At 41.7% G+C, this 20150-nt stretch overlaps 1 protein-coding gene across 1 annotated transcript; it reads left to right on the top strand.

Annotated features, from left to right (window-relative positions):
* Positions 1-739: 739 nt before the first annotated feature.
* PDCD6 (programmed cell death 6) lies at positions 740-11785 on the top strand. Its single transcript, XM_082045453.1, has 6 exons — positions 740-969; positions 4129-4190; positions 7577-7621; positions 8842-9000; positions 9678-9787; positions 11246-11785. Exons 1-6 carry the CDS (start codon positions 884-886, stop codon positions 11342-11344), a joined length of 561 nt encoding a protein of 186 aa, XP_081901579.1. The 5' UTR covers positions 740-883; the 3' UTR covers positions 11345-11785.
* The last annotated feature ends 8365 nt before the right edge of the window (positions 11786-20150 follow it).

The raw sequence follows: 20150 nt of genomic DNA, 5'->3' as shown, positions 1-20150 counted from the left end.
AGGTCAGCAATTTGGACAAGGGATTAAAATAAAGATTGTGGCTTTTTTTTTTTTTTTTTCTTAAATTGACAAGGGGGAGTGTGTGGTGAAGGATAAGCACAGTTTGGTAGAGCATCAAGTTGGTATCTCTGTACCTGAGGAGTTTTAGTGAGGTCTGGAGGCACCCCAGGTCCCATTGAACCTTACACAGTTCCTAGAAATTGCAGACAGGGACAGAGGAATTAGGCTGATTTTTGAAGTGTTGCATTCAGCCCTCACTTAAGAATTACTGAGGTGACACTAATTGGGCTTGTACTTCAATTTCAATCCTGTACCTGATAGTCTTGTTCTATGTGCTTTTGACTGTCAGTTTGTCCAAGGCAGTCAGTTCATGGGGCTTTTTTTCTCCCTGTAGCCTCTTCTTCCTCTGCTGCAGTAACTCTATCTCTGGGATGTTACGCCGTTTCCCTCCCGGAGAGGGGACCTCTTAGTCTCTCCCTGCTTGCCAGGGAGCGGTCACAGAGGCGGCTCCTGTCCTTGCATGGTGGGTGAGGCCTTGTGTGGAGAAGCGCCATTAAACCGTGAGCGCGGCTCCCTGCGCCCGGCCCCGCAGAACTCCGCTCGGTAGCCCCTGAAAGCTGGGTGCCCGGGAACAATGGGGGTGGGCACTCACGGCGGGGAATGACTCGCCTCGCCCCCGCCGGGCCCGGCGCCAGCCGCTCCGCCCCGCGGCCGTCGCCGCGGCAACGAGCGGGCGTGGCAGCACCTCCCCTCGGGATTCCCCGGGGCGGGGCCCGTGCGCCTGCCCGGCTCATCGGCGTCACCAGCCGCGCAGCGTCAGGCGACCCGTGCCGGAAGCGCGGAGAGGGAAGCTCGCGCAGCCCGGCGGCTCCGCGGAGGGGCCATGGCGGCGGGGTATCACTACAGACCCAACGGCGGCGGCGGCGCCCCGCTGCCCGACCCCTCCTTCCTGTGGAACGTCTTCCAGAGGTGAGGCTGCCGCTCCTCCACACACACACACACACACACACACACACACCGGGGGTCCTGGCGAGGCGATCCGCGTCTCGTGTCGCCCTAACGGCTGCAGGGGGAGGCCTGAGGGGAACACCGGTCGCCGGGCCCTGCTGGGCCGGGGATCCTTGTGCCCGCCGCGCTCAGGCGACCGTCATGGTCCTCGGTCATTCCCGGACTGGGTTGCCGGACCGGGCCGTCCCGTGGCTGCCGCTGCCGGAGGGGACACCGGGAAGGAACAGCTGTTGGGAGGTGCCCGGAAACGGTCAGCGGGTACTGGGAGCCTGTCACCGGCCCGGGAACCCAGCGCAGGGTTTGCTGCTTGGCTGCCTCGGGCCTTGCAGGGCGGGTGAACGTCGCGGTTCTGTCCCTGTGGGAGGAATCTGAGGGGGAGCTTTAAGGTTTGAGGAAGAGTAAGTATGGCTGCATTTTAGAGCAAGGGGAGGGAAGCATAAGACGTATGGGGAGAGGCTGAGGGAGCTGGGGTTGTTTAGTCTGGAGAAGAGGAGGCTTAGAGGTGACCTCATCACTCTCTATAACTACCTGAAGGGAAGTTATAGCCAGGTGGGGATTGGTCTCTTCTCCCAGGCAGTTAGCAATAGGACAAGGGGGCATGGGCTTAAACTCTGCCAGGGGAAATTTAGGCTGGAGATTAGAAAGAAATTCTTTACAGAGAGAGTGGTCAGGCATTGGAATGGCCTGCCCAGGGAGGTGGTGGACTCGCCGTCCCTGGAGGTTTTTAAACTGAGATTGGACATGGCACTTAGTGCCATGATCTAATAAACGGACTAGAGTTGGACCAAGGGTTGGACTCGATGATCTCTGAGGTCTTTTCCAACCCAGTCGATTCTGTGATTCTGTGATTCTGTGAAGCGAGAAGGTAACCTTGAAAACGCTGAAGTCATTTTTGACCTGAGAATCCAGAATGGCTTCTGAAGTCTGGAGGGTCAATGTAGCAGTACAGGGAGGCTTGTGAAAAGGAATCTGAAAAATGCTTAATGGAAAACTTAAAATCTAACAAGAAAAAAAATCTCTTAAATACGTCTGGTGCAAGAACCTGCAAGGGAGATAGCAGGCCCATGTTAAAAAAAATAAAAAAAGCATACTGTCAAGACCATAACAGTAGTGAAGCTAAAGGAGTTCTTAACATTTGTGTAATGTCAAGGAACCTGAGGAGGTGTCTACACTGGATCCATTTTTACGTGGGATGTTTCAGAGGATCTATCTTGACTCAAGTGATAGCAAGAAGAGGTTAAGGAAGGTGCAGACAAACAGTAATAAATTGCTAAAACTGGCTAGTGTTTACTTAGTAATTCAGGAGTGACTCAGGAATGCGACACTTACCTACCCAGCCTTCTCTAAAACTATATGAGAACTTGGAGAGGGAATGCATGATGCTGTTTCTTTTTTTTAAAGGGTCCAAAACCAGATCAACAGTCTGACTTCTGCACCAGGCAAACCAGAAGAAACCATTTTAAATAATGTAGCTAGTCAGGAGAGTTGCATGGCTTTTGTTGAAAGTATTTCTGTCTGGCAAACTACTGCGTAAGGCTTGGAGTATGTTGGTTAAGGCTTGGGTATGGATATCACTAGAACTTGTGCCATTGATATGATCTGTGTAGTGTCCAGAGAGGCTCTCAACATACATAAGTAATAAAGGCCTTTGAAGAAACATAGTAGGCACAGAATGAAAGGGAGGGTCCTTTGGTTGGTAAATAAGTGACTAAAACCAAGAGTGTTTAGTCATCTATCACACTGACAGATGGAGCTGCTCTGGGATCTTTATTCAGTATGTTCAGGAGCAACTGGGAGAAAATAGAGTGGATGGTCAGATGATGTTTGCTTACACTAAACAGCTCCTGCAGTAATTGAGGCCTATAGAGACTTGCAGGAGCACCTCACAGTCCTGAAGGACTGAGTCTTCTCATCCTGTCATGGCCACATCATGATCACCATATCATGATCACATCAAATGCAGAGTAGATACCTGATGTCTATGTGAAAGACCCATTTTAACTTTGCGTCGTTTTGTATAAAAAATAAATGTGCTTTAAGCTGACTGATGGTGCTTGGGAGCAAGATAAGTAGGTCATAACATGTTTTCATGAATATATCAGCTTATCACTTAGTAGCAGCTCATAAAAGGTAAAAAACGTTTGGAATACCTAGGAATGAAATAGCAAATATAAAGCAGGAGTATCTTTTTGTTATTATAATTATGCAATTTATGCTTGCAATTTGAATGTTGCATGTGGTTTATATAATTTTTGAGATGGGAAAGGAATCTAGTAGAATGAGCTGAAAAGGCTTAGAAAAAGACAACAAGAACTAACTTTAAAAAAAACAGCTTCTGCAGGGGAATCAACTGAGAAGGACTCTGGAATGTTAGTAACTGAGGGGAAATAAAACTGTCGGTGTGAATGGGAAGGTCTTTGTATAAAAAGGAGGGAAGCCTCCACCGCTTTCAGATATCCTCCTAAAGAAGGCACAATCCTGCTTTATTTGGGCAGAAATTACTTCATTTATTAATTTGCATTTTCTAAGATAATAAGCTGTGAAGGCTCAATGGAAGCGCGCACCTGCCTGCACTTTTTCATTTTTTGAACCCCTTTGAAAAGGGTTAAGGCCCTGCAGTTGATTCTTCTAGTACTTGGCAGTGGTTACATTAGTGGCTTTTTCCCCATTGCCAGCATCTTCTGGAGAGAAACTGGGTGCCAACCTTGGGACTCCAGCTGTTGGGAAACAGCTTAGTTCAGTAACAGTAGGCTTTTTCTGGATTTAACCATCAGGATGTGCTCTACAGTTCTTTTAAAACAAATTTTAAAAAACCTTTATTGTATGGAGTATGCCCACACTGCTTTATTGCCAGCGTGTACTTTTGTGTGTCTCTTCCCTCTTTAAGTAAATCTTGCAGTTTTCTTCATAGCTTTTATCATGTCCCAGAATGTCTTCTCAGTCTGCATGAAGCATTTGATTTGCAGTAACCGTGAATGGTTTACCAAGTAAAATGCAATTATTGACTTTTCCTGAAAAGATTAATCTTATCTGGTGAGTGAGAACCAGAATGTTGAAGTCTTCTGGAGGTGAAACCTGTTAATTTCAGCCATTTAAAGCTTACTGCTTTTTTTTTCCTAGGGTCGATAAAGATAGGAGTGGAATAATATCTGATAATGAACTTCAGCAGGCATTATCCAATGGTAAGTCAGTACATGAGCAGTGAGGTAGTTTATTGTAAGCTTGATGTTAAATTTCATGTGAGACTTGGTACTTGATGCTATAATTCTTTGCTTGGTGGGGGTGGAGGAGATGTTCCTACCACTGATTAATACTATTTAATCTACAGCAAAAGGCTGAAGGGGGGAAACATGGACAATCCTCCTGATTGATTTTTTTTTTTTTAATTATTATTATTATTATTCTTTTTAAGCCCATTGTTTCTGGTGGGATTTTTTGATTTCAAGGGAAGTTTTGTGGGTTTGGTGCATGTCAGTAATAACACATTATAAACTGAATACTTGTTGTAAACATTACTGATTTTTATTCTGAGGAATGAAGGCATGCACATCCCCTTATTTTTTTTTTTCCAATTCTTCTTCCTAGAAAACATAAACAGTGATTTGTTTGTACTTCACTCATCACTACTGAACCTTTGTTTTTTTAACTAGGATCAGTGTATAACCTGGACAAAGATCAGATGTTTACAGCCAGCCTTTTCACTGCACATAAAATCTTTTCATACATTATGGTGCAGGAATTGAAGATGGTAATTTATTTTTTTTCCCCAAATGAGGCATGTGTGGTTTTTTTTCCTAACAAAGTAGAAAGATGCACTCTAGATCTAGTATTAAAACTTCCTAGTAGTCTGTCAGTTCTCTGTCATGATGCTTGAAGAGTAAATAAGGTGTGGTCAAATAACTCATGGAAACAAAATAAAAAATGAAAAATGTTTCCAGTAGCCTATTTTTACTTTCCCCTGGTGACTTAGGGTGAGTATGATTGTACTTCATGGTTTTTTTTTCCACTTAGAGAACTGGAAAAGTACATATTGAAGCTGTTTGTGCACCTTTGAGTCTGTGTCAAGTTCCTCTTCTCCCAAGGTTTATTTCCTTCACCCTTCCTGTGCTTTGTGACTGAGAAGGGATTAAACTGCAGTGCACACAGACTGAAAGGCTCCTTTTTGTCCAGTAATCACCTGAATTGAAATAAATTTGGATGGCTCTATTTAGTAAAATTGTGGTCTTATAACGAAACTGGATTTACTAGAATATTTGTTTAATAATATATCTGATAAATTAAAAGCAATATATTATTGTAGCTGCCAGATCTGATCCATAACTAAAATACTATTTTGAATAAAAACTTCAGCAAAAGCTAAAGGAAATTTATTAAGTCACTGTTATCATTTAAGATTACAGTACTATTTATAACTGTGGGAACTAGGCCTTACCTGCCATTTTAAGCTTCATATATTTTAAATCCCTTTTCATCTGATTGAATGTAAGGGTAATAGGCAGCGATGACTATCTGAACTCTTTTCTTTCCTTATTTACAGTGGAGATTAGCACTTTCAGTGTTTTGCAGGTATGAAGAATCCCCACCAAGTGATTTCACTATTAGGCAAAACATTTGCAGAACTGTAAGCTTCCTTCATTCCAAGAGATTCTAGATCTTGTACACCAAAGTCACTAACAATTCACTATGTTCTCTTCAAAATATATCCTCTAGCGAATGGTTGTGTGTAGCTGTCCTGCAATCTAACATGGGCTAAAAAAAGTTCTGTGTTCACTTCTAAAACATTTTTAAAAGTCTGCATAGTGCTCCTCAAAAATTTGAAGTTCAACGTGGTTTTGACATTCAGCTTTTCAACATGTCAAGTTTATGCAATAACAGTATACTTACCTGGAAGGGACTGATTGTCACTTCATATAGTTGTCTCTACAGCGAAATCCTGTGTTTCCTTCTTGCTTTTTGTGTTTGCTTGTTTTGTTTTGTTTGTGGGTTGTATTTTTTTTGGGGGGGGAGGGGGGAAGTTGGTTGGTTTGTTTGCTTGTTTTTTAATGTGCTGCCATGTAAAGTTAATAGTAGAGTTAGGGGAAGAGGAGGGAACAGTCTTTCACTGTTTATTGCAACAGGCTGAAATCAGTACAGTTCTTCAGCACTGGAGTTGCTCTGATTTCACTCTGTGCTGTCTATATGAACCTCTTGAAAATTTTTTTGAAATAAGTTAACTTCCAAACTGTATTTTCAGTTTTTCCTCTATTCTGTTCAGCGTTAAATGCTGGCACCCTATTAATAATTCCATTATTTTTTATTTATATCAGGAGACATATAGCTCTAAAGTACTGATATTCTGTCTAAAATAACCACTTAAGCATTTTCAAACCCATTTTTATTCTTCTCTTTATGTGCAAATAGCCATAGGGCCTGCCTACAGTATGGGGCTTTTCCCCATTACCGCATCTGTAGACTTAGACTGATACAGTTTCCCTCCCATGGGAGAAATCCAGCACTGGTGTAACCGCTGCTCACACCATTGCAGCTGGATCTGGCAAAGCAGCCACACGTTCACAAAGCCTGCTCAGTACCCAAACAGCCTCTCTAGTAGATATTTCTGGGCAGCCAACTGCATAATTGCAAATGCCTCTGCGGTACCCCTACTCTCACTCATTCCTTTCTGGTCCCTGCACGCAACCACAGTTAATTTAAGGCCGCCTTGGTCTTCCTGGTTCTTTCAAAGGCTTTAGAGAATTGGTGGTGGAATTCTAGATGAGGCACAGTAGTTCTCTTAATTTAAAGCTTAATGCTTCCTAGCACTCTGGAATGTGCCCAACCAAGTGAAAACTATTCCCAAGTGACTAGCTTCTAAATATTCAGAAAAGTACAAAGGTCCTTTTCAGGTGATTACTGCTTAGGCCCTTTTAAGCAGCAACAGTTCTTGGTCTGAAAATACTAATATAAACTAACACTTTGTTGATTTAGCAGTGGAGGTGGGATTTAAACTAAACTCAATGCTAAATTACACCGTGTGGTTACACCATGTTAGGAGCCTTTTCACTTGTCAGAAACTAAACGCCCTGGAGTAACTGACCTGTAAAACAGGAAATAAGCAGATGCTTTTTTATTGAGGAATAGGTATGAGACGTTGTTTGAGTTATAACTTAAAACTCTTCTAAAATTCTCCTGCTCCCATCAGTAGAAGAAAGTGAGACTTGAGTTTTGATCTTGAGTTTTATCCAGTATCTCTTGACTACCTGGAATGAAAAAAAAGTCCTTCTTAGTTGTTCTTAGTTTGGAATTTTTTGTGATTTTTTTGTTTGTTTTTTGTTGGTGGTTTTTTTTTTTTTGGTGCAGCCTGAAAAATCTTGGTTTCTGTGTAGTATCTGTAAAGGATTGGTCTGAAGTCCTCTCTGAATGGTCAATTACTTCAAAGCAGCCTTATTTTATAATATGCTAGCTCCATGTCCTCTAGCTCTGAATTCACTGTTTAAGTTCTTAGCTGATTTTTTTGGTTGGTTTGTTGGTTGGTTGCATTTTTTTAAACATAACTTAGTATTGAGGAACTAAGTAATTCTCTCTGTTTCAGGCACGTGGACTCCATTTAATCCAGCAACAGTCAGGTCCATTCTTGGTAAGTGTAGCTGTGTGATGTGAACTAGTCAAGATACCGTTTTGTGATTTGTTCAGATGATTGAGAATGCTGTAAATCAATTGCTGCACTGTTTTAGAGAAATAAGCATGCACAAATATTACAATACTTACACAATATGTATTTCTACTGCAATGATGAATGCCCATTTAAAGGTCTTTTGCACTAATTTGGCTGTAGTGTTAATGCTGAATGCATTGATGAATGCCCATTTAAAGGTCTTTTGCACTAATTTGGCTGTAGTGTTAACAAGCTCATCTTTCATTGTTAGAAGGTATGTTTCAATGTTTTTACTCTTCTTCTTTTTTTTCCTCCAGACAGCACAGCAGTAGTAACTTAAACTCAAATATTTTCCCTTTTGAATAATACAGGACTGCCCTTCGCATGCACACGCATGCACTTGTCGAAGGAGCCTGAAAAAATGTTACCATACAACTGAATAGACAGCAAATGTCATTTACGCATGGGGAAATTGTCAGCTTAAATATTCTAAAAAGATATTACATAGCTTGTCTTCTTACCTAGATTTTCCCATCTTGCATTTTAAGGCTATGTTCTGTACCAAAAAGACCAAACAGAAGCTTTACAATATCTGAATTCTTTAGTGTCTTAAAATTATTTCCAGTAATGTAGAAGATGAATGTGCTAAGAGAAAAATTGAAGCATAAAAAAATCTTTTCTGTTGTACAGTACATAAATCCAAGGACTAACATTTTTGGTTTTAATAAATATTCAGCAGCAGTCTGAGCTCTATTGCTGTGCGACGTGCTTTCCGTATAAAGATGGGAGTGTTAGTAAGTCAAATGCAGATGAATATCCCAGCATTTTTGGCAGTGAATAGACTGGTTCATTTTGTCATGTCTCCTTAGAAAAGAAAAACCCCTCCCTCCCACCCTTTTTGTCACTGGATGATCAATCAAGCCCTAAATATTTTCGAACTGGAAATGAAAACTCAGGAAAAAATAAAACATTCTGTGATTCATTCCGGTCCTCTTTTATCTTGCTTTATATTTTCCTTCTTCAGTGGATGACTACTTGCTTTTTTTTGGCAGAACTTTCAAAAATATCATTGGCATTTTAGCAGTTTCTTTTCTGTCTTCAATACCTTCCACAAAGCACTCTTGCCACCTTCTTGAAATGCTAGCAGATCTTACTGAAAAGTAGTATGATTAAGGTTTGATATGTGTTTATTTTTTTTTCAGGCATGTTTGACAGAGAAAACAAAGGTGGTGTGAACTTCAATGAATTCACAGGAGTCTGGAAGTACATCACAGACTGGCAGAATGTTTTTCGAACGTATGACAGAGACAATTCTGGAATGATTGACAAAAATGAACTAAAGCAAGCACTAACAGGTTTTGGTAATTCATTTGTAATTACAGTTTTTATGACTGGGTTATGTCATCAAGTGAGCTGCTCCTTGTTAGGGCTGTGCTGCTCTGACAAACGTGACTAAAACCGAGGCACTGAGTATAAGGCACCTTTTAAAGACGTCCATGCCACAAGCCCTTCTTTGTAAGCTATTTCCTTTTAGGAATAAAAAAAAAGAAACTGGGTGTGTTGGTACATGTGTGTGGAATGTTTTCTTTCTCCTCTGTTAGCTCTCTGAGAGTGTTAACCAATACTTCAGGTAAATGTCTGATGTTACAAAAGCACTTGCTAGAGCTTGCTGCTTTTTAAAACGAAGCCAGCTGTCTATGCTATAGTAACATTCTGACAGCAAAGAAACTTCTATTCAATTGACTTCACTTATAAAAACTTCAGCTGCAGCCTTAAACCATTCCCTCAACCAACCAGTCACTTTAATCAGTAGTTATATTTACTGCAACTCTGTCTGTAATTATTATTAAGCATGGTTTTTAATGCATGCATTTTAGTTTAACACCTTTGTTGTGCAGTGGAGATATCTGTCCCAAAAAAAACCAAATTCTCTTGTAACTCCTTACTGTTTTGTTATACACGCCTGCTACACAGCCTCATTCTTTTTATGGAATGACTGCTGTAATTGAAACCTTTTAAAGTATTTCTCTTTCCCAAGGTTACCGACTGTCTGATCAATTCTATGATATCCTTATTCGGAAATTTGACAGACAAGGAAGAGGACAAGTTGCTTTTGATGACTTTATTCAGTGCTGTGTTGTTTTACAGGTAAGAAATGAGATGTATGTCAATGTCAATTGCAAACAAATCATCTTTAAGTTTTATGGTTCTCGATTTAACTATGATATTGGATCTAGAACTTGCTTATAAATAAATCATTTGGAGGAAGTATATGAGAGGTGCTAAAAACATCTTCATTTATTGGTCTTAACTTGTTATCCATTTGGATCACAAGTAAATTTGATACTTTTTTTTTTGACCTGTTAAATACTTTCATGGCGAAAAATGTAAAATAGCCTTAGTGTTTCAAAAGGAAAACACTTAACACTATTTCCATTAGTTTAATACATACACTTCCTTTGGACCTTGGGTGTGTTAAAACTGGAGTGTATCATGTCCTCTGGTGCTCATTATTCTTGTATCTGAAGTGAAAGGTTTTTGTCTCTCTGTTTTAGGCTCTGACTAAAAGGAATTTGACCTAACGGCTGAATGATTCAGCCTTTTGTCACTGGTGACCCTGCAGGGGCAATGGTAGTAAAATACAATTAAAAAAAGAAAAGGCAAGCACAACCTCGCCAGCCCTTTCTGCAATAGAAATGCAAGTGTGGACAGAGAGAGAACTGTAGTTTTACAGCTGTATTACTTTGTTTAGAAATCAGTCACTGTGTGATTCCTCACCTCAGTGCTTAAGGTTTCTCTAAGCATCTCTGACTTTTCTGAAATGTAAGAGAGACTTTGGGGAAAATCTGGGAAGCTGTAGCAGTGGACAAGCTCAGTTTTGGGACAGGAAGAAGGCTGCTCTTCTGACATTGGCCAGCATTGCAACAGTATCTTAAGATATCTTCTGATATGCAACAAGAAAGGAGTGCCCTGTGGAAGTCCTATCTCTGTTATCTGCATACAGCTGTTGTGTAGCCATAAGTCTGCTGAAACATCAGTTGCCTTTATATTAATTTGTTATAGAAGACAATTACACTCAGTTATAAACTTAACCTCTGGTAAAGAGGGCTTTGAAATGGAATATCATACAGCTGGTGTTGGTGACACCATGGTGGTGGTTATTTTGGTCCATGGTCTGTACTGCAGAGCACTTCTGAGGTTTTACAGAGACAAGGCAGATACTGCTGATACACAAAGCATATTTGGCTAGGAGATGACACACAGACAAGGTACTCATGGGATTCTGTCTCAAGTGGACTCTCAAATGTCTCATGAGAACTGTGCATTGTTTCTTCCTCCTTTAAAGCCAGTTATAAAAAAACCTCCCTGGTCTACAGAGAAGTGCATAGCTAGCCCTGAGTATTGTGTCTTAAGCTGGTTTTAAAATCTGATCTGCTGCACAGCTGAAGCACGAGACATGGCAAAGAGCTTGTGCTCTAATGCACGAGATTGAAGTTTTACAGAGGGGATGAGCAGAAAGTGAAACCTAAGTGGCATGGGGAAGACATGGCCGTCTGAACTTTACCAATGTACAAAAATGTATGGGTTTTTTTTTCCCCTTTTCAGAGGCTGACTGATGTGTTCCGACGATACGATACTGATCAAGATGGCTGGATTCAAGTGTCCTATGAGCAGTATCTTTCCATGGTCTTCAGCATCGTATGATACTGATATCCAGGAACTGCACACTGGCATTACAGAGACTGGAGCTGCCAAATCATGCTGTACTGAATAAGATGTATTATAATGGATATAATGTCACATTCTTACATTTTGTATGTTGGTCATCACCTTCAGAATCTGTACTTGAGTTGGTTTTTATTTTGTATGACTGTACGATAAGACCATCTCTGCTTACTGTAGTACAGAAAGCACAGAATCTAGATTTAACTGGTGCAATGTCAAACTTAACCTTCTACCACATATCCTGCATGGAGAAAAAATGACTCTTTAGAAATGCCAAATAAAAATAATGCTTATTAGTTTATAAGAGAGTCAAAAGTCAGAAGTTGCACAACATGTTTTGCATGTGCCTTACTTTTATAAGAGTTTAATGTATTAATTTTTAATACAGAATTTAAAATTAAGTAAAAATATTAGATCAACTTTTATAGTCCACTTCACTTTTGTACAGCTTTCTTTAAGGAGGTGGTGGTTTTATTTCTGTATTTTTGTTTTCTACAGTCCAGAGGTCCCTCTTGCTTAACAGTGATGGCCTTTTTTCCTTGCCTTTTCATTTTCTAGCTGCCTCCTTCTTTCAGGGTATCCTTAGGATGTCTTCAAATACAACTTCTTCACACCTGTGTCCAATATGGCATCTTCCTCCATGAGTTCCCTACAAAAATAAACTACCCCAAACTGCTCTGGATACGCAGCTCCCTCTACTTAGTGGGCTCATTCAACACCAACAGTCTTCCCTTTTGTGCTGAAGCACTTATTTGAAATGGCTTTGAATCGACAGTCAAACATTCTCAACACTTCCCTTCCATCCCACCATTTACAGATGGAGAGGGATGCAGTGGAAAAACTGAACCAAAAAAAGTCATTACTGATTCCTGTCACACACCAGTCCCTGCAATAACTTTGAAGAAGCAACTTGGAAGAGAAGTTAACAAGCTTAGATTGCTCTAAGACGATATTACACCAGTGCTTTCCAAAGCAATTAAAATACTCAAGCAGCACTGTTACTTACCTGTAACTGTTACTCTTGTTGCTATGTTTACAAAGGTACCTAGAGGCAAGAGCTTCTAGCTTTTACCCAAAGGCTTTTCTCAAACTGTAGCAATTCTGATTTAACTCCTCTCCTAGCCCCAGCTCATTGTGTGCAGACAGTCCTCATGTGCCCTTTATGTTTCAAAGTTGTAAGTACATACAGGCACAGGGGGGTTAGCCATCATTGATGGGAGCGCCTGTACATAAACTGATGCTGTCACTGATATCAAGCAATGTTCCAAGAGATTATGCAGAGAGGGTTTGCATCCATAAAGACATCCTGCCTAAAAAAAAAAAAAAAAATCAGTGTTATAATGTTATTCCCAATTGTCTTGGCCAGAGTATCTGGTGTTAGGGTGATGGCAGCCAAGTGCCAGCTGTGCATTTATGGACTAAACATCTCTTGTGCAGAGAAGCTGTCGAGCAATAATCAAAAAGAGACCCCTACTGACAGTTCAGCAACATTTTCTAAATGCTCTTCTGGTGTGAAATACCTGGGGAGAGACCAATGGTCCCCACAGCATAAGCACACGGGAACAAGGAGCGCTCCCAAAGCACTTTGAGCATCATCACCCAAAGGGCAGTGGATTATTGTTGCTGGGTGAGGCAGGAATAATGAGTAACGTCGGAGACCACCTCACCCAACAGACTTGGGTGAACCATGAAAATTAACTTTGAAAATTAACTTATCTTTAAGGAGATCAGGGAGAAAGACTTCCAACAGTTACTGCTTGAACTTCTCCTCCCCAGAAGGCTGAGATGGTCAGTATGTGTGTTCTCTTCAGAAAAAAAGAAAAATAAGAGCTCTGAAGTTTTGGCCTCAAAAGAGTTTCTCCAGTAAAAGGCCCCATTCAAAAGAACTTGCCCATTCCTTTCCCACTGAGGAATCTGCTCCTTTGGATCACACATCCACCCAAATGAAATGCAATAATTCTGGGAAGCATTTTGAGAACCATTAATAGGTCCAAGGTACCAAACTAAAAAAGCTGGAGCCTGAGAAACTTTCCAAGTTGTCTCCTGTGATGGATGTCTCCCTTTCCAGCCAAACCTACTATACTTCACCATCTTTTGTGTAGAACAGCTGGCTCCAGCGCTTTCTAAAGGTGCCCTGCTGCTGTGGAAAATCACCCAAGTGGCTCTGGACTGGAATGACTCATCTCAGGGGGAAATAGATGCTTCTGATGGTGTGAAAGCAGATACAGCACAGACCAAGAAACTGGCTTATTCACCAGAGCATGTTCTAGTCTGGATTTTTAGCAACAGCTTTTTAAGGAAACTTGAAATTGGTTCAAAGGGCTCTGGTGCAGCCTCAAAACTCTTGCCTCAGCACCAAGGGTCACAGTGTAGCTGTATTAGTGCTGACAGGTGGCAAGCAAAGTGATGCTGCTCTGCAGGTTACCAATGTCTACCTTATGAACGTTACTTCTTGAAGAAGAAACTCCAGAAAAACAAGAGCAGACAGAAGACTCATTCTGTTCCAGTTCTACTACCTGGGAACAAGATAAGGCAAAGGGATTTCTTGGGAGTAAGGAAAAGCCAGAAGTTGATTCAAGGAAATTGGCCAAGGCAGGAAAACAGAAGCAACAGGAGGTATCAGCCTATGCAAGCCTGTTGAAGAAGTAACTGGTAGGATGACAGAACTTCCAAGGCACATTTTTCTTTTTATTTCCATGACATTTTCTTACTTGGTGTCTTTGTGGACACTGCTGGTCAGGTGCTAAAAGGTCAGAAGCCTGTATTTATGTTTTCCTAGCATAATTTGAATCGCCCTTTGAAAGTAGCAGGGTTGAAGTGAGTGAGAATGAGTGAGACAGAATCCAAAGTCATGTTTGTAGGATGAGCTAGAGAGAAAGAAGTAAAAAAGGCAGGTAGATCCTTGGGGTGGATCCCATAAAATAAAACAGCCCCAGTTGCAACTACCTGGCCCTACAGAGGAAGAGAAGGTGTCACAGACCCCTCCACATGAGGCAATGATGCTTGGTAGTCACAAGTCTACACAGCCCTGGAAAAAAAAAAGAAAAATATTCATCACTTGTATCACAAGGGTAAACAATCCCTTTGCAAAGCTGCATCCTGAAGATGCTTTTGTCCATTTCTTTTTACCCTTCATTTGAATACTAAGAAATTTGTGGGTATCTTCAGGGTACTGGTGGATGAAAAGCTGGATGTGACTTGGCAACGCACACTCACAGCCCAGAAAGCCAGCCGTATCCTGGGCTGCATCAAAAGGAGTGTGGCCACCTGGTCAAGGGAGGTGATTCTGACCCTCTGCTCTGGTGAGACCCCACCTGGAGTCCTGCATCCAGCTCTGGAGCCCTCACCACAGGAAAGACATGGACCTGTTGGAGAGGGGCCAGAGGAGGCCACAAAAATGATCTGAGGGCTGGAACACCTCTGCTGTGAGGACACGGTGAGAGAGGTGGGGTTGTTCGGCCTGGAGAAGAGAAGGCTCTGGGGAGACCTTATTGTGGCCTTTCTGTACTTAAAAGGGGCCTATAAGAAAGATAGGGACAGACTTTAGCAGGGCCTTTTGTGACAGGACGAGGGGTAATGGTTTTAAAATAAAAGAGGTAGACTTAGACTAGATATAAGGAAGAAATTTTTTATGCAGGTCCCTTGCAACCCAAACCATTCTATGATTCTACAGAGGCCACAGGTCACTGGGGCCTGTGCACCTGCAGAGTCAGCAGCTGGAGAGATTGGAGTGTATTGAGATCTAAGCATCATCAGCCAGGGTAGGAACCATGGATCACAGCAACCAGAAACACTGGAACACATGCATATTGTGTGGGTGGGTGTGTCACATATAATGGCTAGAGAATACCAAACCAGACTAGGCAGCAAATAGACCAGAGGCACCTGAAAAGCATTTCCTATCTTAACTTGGTCACAACTCCAACTCCATTTCAAAATTCAAGAGCCATTTCCCCAATGCAGGACCCTGCACAACAAGCAGGGACAGGAACTGTTCCCCAGAACAATAAACAAGAAGGGAATGTGTAGGCAGAAAGAGCATCTAATTGGGCAGAGACCATCCAGCTGCTGTATGTCACTGGGATATACAGTCATGGCAGTAGAATCCCAAAGGGAGCCCAGAAGTTTGCATTCTTTCACCATCTGTAATTTCTGTGTAATTCCAATATTAATCTCACAATTAACAAGTGTTTACCTTTATGTTTAAAGTTACATGCTGTACAAAGTTGTAAGAGTCACACATTATCTTTTTCTTGGGATTTCTCAAGAAAATTACTCTTATAGATCTACCATTAAGTTAACTAAGCACTTGAAGCCATGTGAAATCAATTACTGAACTTTACAAGAATCATGGATTCATTACTTAATTTGCATATATACTTAACATGGAAAAAGGTTACCTTTCTATGCTTTGCACCACAATAGTGAGATTGAAGAGTTCTAGAACTCATACAGGGAACTTTACAAACCTAAATAGATAAATTGAAAGCACATCTTCAGTTGTGCTAAGGATACTCTGTAGTTGGTGAGTTATAAGAACTACAAATACATCCGTTTCTACAGCATAATTCTCAATGTCGTCTTTTATTTAAACAGTACAATATGTGTGACATTTAGGAGAGCAGCATACCACTGAAGTGACAAGAAATAGTGGGCAAACCTGTTCAAACGATACTTAAATATACATTTTAATGTACCAGGTGGTACAAATCAGGCTAGAAAGTCAAGAAAAAGGGATAATCATACAGTGACTAGAAAGGAACAGAGACAAAATTATACCCTAGAATAACCATAACACTGCTCATTGTTTCATCAAAGGGATCAGAAAAACAATGGAAAAAGACACCTGCACGTCATTAAGATTCGCATACCATCTCAATAATGAATGGAAGATAATACAGATCCACAATTATTTCTTATTACCTTTAGCTAAAAAAGCAGTGACTAATATATGCTAATGTTGTGTATTCTCTTGACATATTGTCCCAAAAGTTTAATGCACCAGACTGTTAGAACAATATGATAGGCTAATTTAACACATTCTGACAGAGTTGTAGCCTTTAAAGATAAATGAGCCTTTACAGTAGGCTATGAGAAATACCTGACAGTGATTTGAGACTATAATTAAGCACCATTTTATCACACCTGTAAATGCTCAAGAACAAGCCGAATGCATTAAATCCCCAGACAAGTAGCTCTTTCATGGACTGACCAAATTATTCTCCACATTAACAGCTTCTCTCACACATTTGCCACACCACATTTAGATAAGCTCTGTCTTTCTAAGAGGACAGTCTCTAATACCTTAGGCCAGCGTTTTAGCATATAGTCTGAAAAGCCACCAAGAAATGCACTCACTTCACAATATTTGGTTTGTTTGGTTTTTTTCAGATTCCGGTTTGTCTTCTTCTGGCTTAACTTCTTCAGTTGCAGTGCTCGACCTGCAAAACTGGTTCACTGCATACAATGAGGGAAAAAAAAAACAAATAAATCCAGCTCTTGTTTATACGGCACTTTCCAGCAAATAATCAGGGACGGGAGGGATGCGTTTGATGAATTGATTATTTGGCTTTAACGCGCTTCTCGATGAAACCACGTCTTTGATCATTAGGACACCCTCACAGCCTTAAGCCTTCCGGTAAAGGAAACCTCCCCGCCCATCTTTCTGGAGAGGTTCCACAGAGAGCCCGGTCCCCGGACAGCACCGCTGCTCCCGCCTGCCCATGGAGACACGCCGGTACCTCAGCGCCGCCCTCACCCGCAGCCTCCAGGCGCTTGTTTCAACGGTGCGCCCGGGCCTGGTGCCGCCCCGCCGGGCCCGTAACGGCGGGAAGTTCCAGCCCTCATGTCACTTCCGCTGCTCCACAGCAACGAGGAGACAGCCGGAGTGCGGAACCAGCGCGGACCGCCCCCACTGCCACGCCCCCGCCACAGGCAGGTAGCCAATAGGCAAGAAGGCGCTCGTCTCAACCAATGGGAAGCCTGAGCCCGCCCTCCCGGAGAGGCAGGCCCACCCTTCCCGGCGGCGTCCTGGCGCCTCCTGGCGGGGCGGGCGAAGCCAGCGCAAGCGAAATAGCGGGAAAGAGCGGGAGTGTCGCACCGGCGGCGTGCCGCGGGGAGTCATGGAGTCACAGCGTCATGTCGGTTGGAAGAGACCCTGAAGATCATCGAGTCCAACCATAACCAAAGTGTAGCACTAAACCGTGTCCCTAAGAACCTCATCCAAATGCCTTTTAAATCCCCCCAGGGATGGTGGCTCCACCACTTCCCTGGGCAGCCTGTTCCAATGCCCAACAACCCTTTCTGTGAATAATTTTTTCCTCATATCCAAAGTAAACCTCCCTTGGTGCAATTTGAGGCCATTTCCTCTTGTCCTAATCACTCACTACTTGGGAGAAGAGACCAACACCCTCCATGCTACAACCTCCATTCAGGTAGTTGCAGACAGCGATCAGGTCTCCCTCAGCCTCCTTTTCTCCAGGCTAAACAACCCCAGTTGCCAGTCCCAGTTCCCAGTCCAGGGCCCACAGCTCAGGCCTGGGGCTTGCAACCTCCAGCCCTGAGGAAAGGGGCAGGAAACACACTCCGCCAGGGTTTTAATTTAAATGCAAATATTTATTTTAAAATGTCTTAACTTTACACTTCCAACTGGTAATAAATGTAAAATATAATTTAAGAAATACACTTGAGAGTTCCTTCTAAAAGCAGACTGAGAAAACAGTACAAAAAAAAAAAATAAACACAAACAGAAAAGTGCACCGGTTTTAGCAAAATTCCAAAATATCAAACCCAGTTTTTACTGCCTGTTTTTAATGAACCCGCTAGTGCTACATGGTGGCATCTGCTACACTCACACAGGAAGCCATATGGTGGATACTGGTTGGGTTATGCGTTGCCACAGGTATTTTCATATTAACTCTTTCTGCCTTTGTGGGAGCGGCGGGGTTGACGTGTGTCGGGGCTGGGGCTGTGCGGACCTTAATGCTTCGGCTGTCCCGGTAGCCAGTGTGTGTGTCCAGGTCGCATGGCTACATGCAGACCTTGTGCACACAAATCCGCACCTTTCCAGCTAATGCTCAGGTGTTTGTGGCGTTCTCTCCAGAAATGTGCCTTTAAATTTGAGTGTCATATGATACCAGTTAGGCCAAAACTGTCGATGAACCTCTATGCATCTTTTTTTTTAATCATAGAATCGTTTGGCTTCAAAGGGATCTTGAAAGAGTATCTAGTCCAAATCCCTGCAATGAGCAGGGACATCTTTTTCTCCACTGTATTTCCTTAGGAGAAGGAGGAATGGCAGTTTTAATACAGGATTGTAAGTGGAGTTTGATGGCAAATTATACCCCTTTTCAAGATGAATTATGGAGTCACATTAAAATACTTTATAATTATTTGTGTTTCTAAACCTAAAATGGACTTAATGAAAACACTGCATTGTACATGTTGTTTAATTCTTCCATACCCTCCTGAGGAAAAAAAAAAAAAAATAATATATATATATATATATATTTAAAAGTGCAATTGCACAGTGAAAGAATAAAAATGTGTAGAAAAAAATGAGAGAAGCAACAAAGGAGAAAAAGGGTTCCTTGACTTTTTTAAAAGAGAGACCAGGTCTAAACACAAAAGGATTTGGCAGTATCTACACTTGCAGAACCGAACTGTTGGTGATAGCTCTGTGGTTTTTGTCAGTGCAGCCTCCTTAAGAGAGGACATTTCACCAGCAAAGTGACTTTTCTTCTGTTTTAGGAGTACGGCTCTGACTAATGAGTACCTTTGTCTTCCTAAGGAGAGCAGGGAGCAAATAGGGGATTGCACTTCTGCCTAACGTTTTGGCAAAACTTTTGAAGTATGCCTGAACTTGAAATAAAGCTACAGATACAGAAAACAGAAAGAGTGGAGGCCACAATGTATCATACTGTAAAATCAAGAAGGTAGAAAAGCCAGAAGAAGAAAAAGCAAAAGTTGGTTGGTGTTTTTTTTTTTTTTTGATGGATACAACTGATTTTAAGGAAGAGAGTGTTCTTTGGTTTTCTTAAGAAGCTGTCTAGAGGGAAGGGGTGTGAGGAAGGACCATTTCAGAAGAGGGAAGTTTATTGACCATGTCGAGGAAAAACTGAATACTGTTCCTGAGAACTGAGATAATTTTTTGCATTTTTTAAGTTCTTTCTTAGAAAGACAATTTTTTTAAAAAACCACACAACAGTTGATAGTTGCCTCTCCTTATCTCACACTTTAAATGAACAAAGGGAAGACACACATAGGGTCCAAAAGTTAGAAAAAAAAAAAGAGGTTCAGAAAGGAGAGTGGGATGAAGAAGGGAGAGATCAAGGTGTGATCTATAAAGAAGCAGAACAGCAGTGTAATTCCTGACAACCTCCTGTGCAGAATGGGGAGCTCTAGACCAGACCCTCACCTGATTTTTTTTTAACTTAGCCTTTTAATTAGTTAAATACAATTAGTGTGACTGGCTAAGCAGCTGATGTTCTTTCCGTTGCCTTCTCCCACATTTTCTACCAATGCAAGTGTGAAAATGGAAGTTTTGGCTGCTGTACAGCTGTCACTGGAGTCCTGTTGCATCAAAGAAATCCTGAGAAACTTCAGACTGGACAACTGAGCTAAAATGACCAGCAGCAAGAGAGTTAATGCAGGCACTAAATTTGCCGGAGTTTCAAAGGGTAACCCCAGGAAAGGAGCAGGAGCACTTCATGCCTCATAGAATGATGTTTTCTGTCTGATTGATAAATACAACTTCGTACTGAAGTATCTCAAACCTTGTTTTCAA

Source organism: Streptopelia decaocto, assembly GCF_964273445.1.
Source record: "Streptopelia decaocto genome assembly, chromosome: 2".
NCBI lineage: Eukaryota > Metazoa > Chordata > Aves > Columbiformes > Columbidae > Streptopelia > Streptopelia decaocto.
Note: the sequence above shows the minus strand (reverse complement) of the source record. Positions and strands in the feature narration are given on the sequence as shown.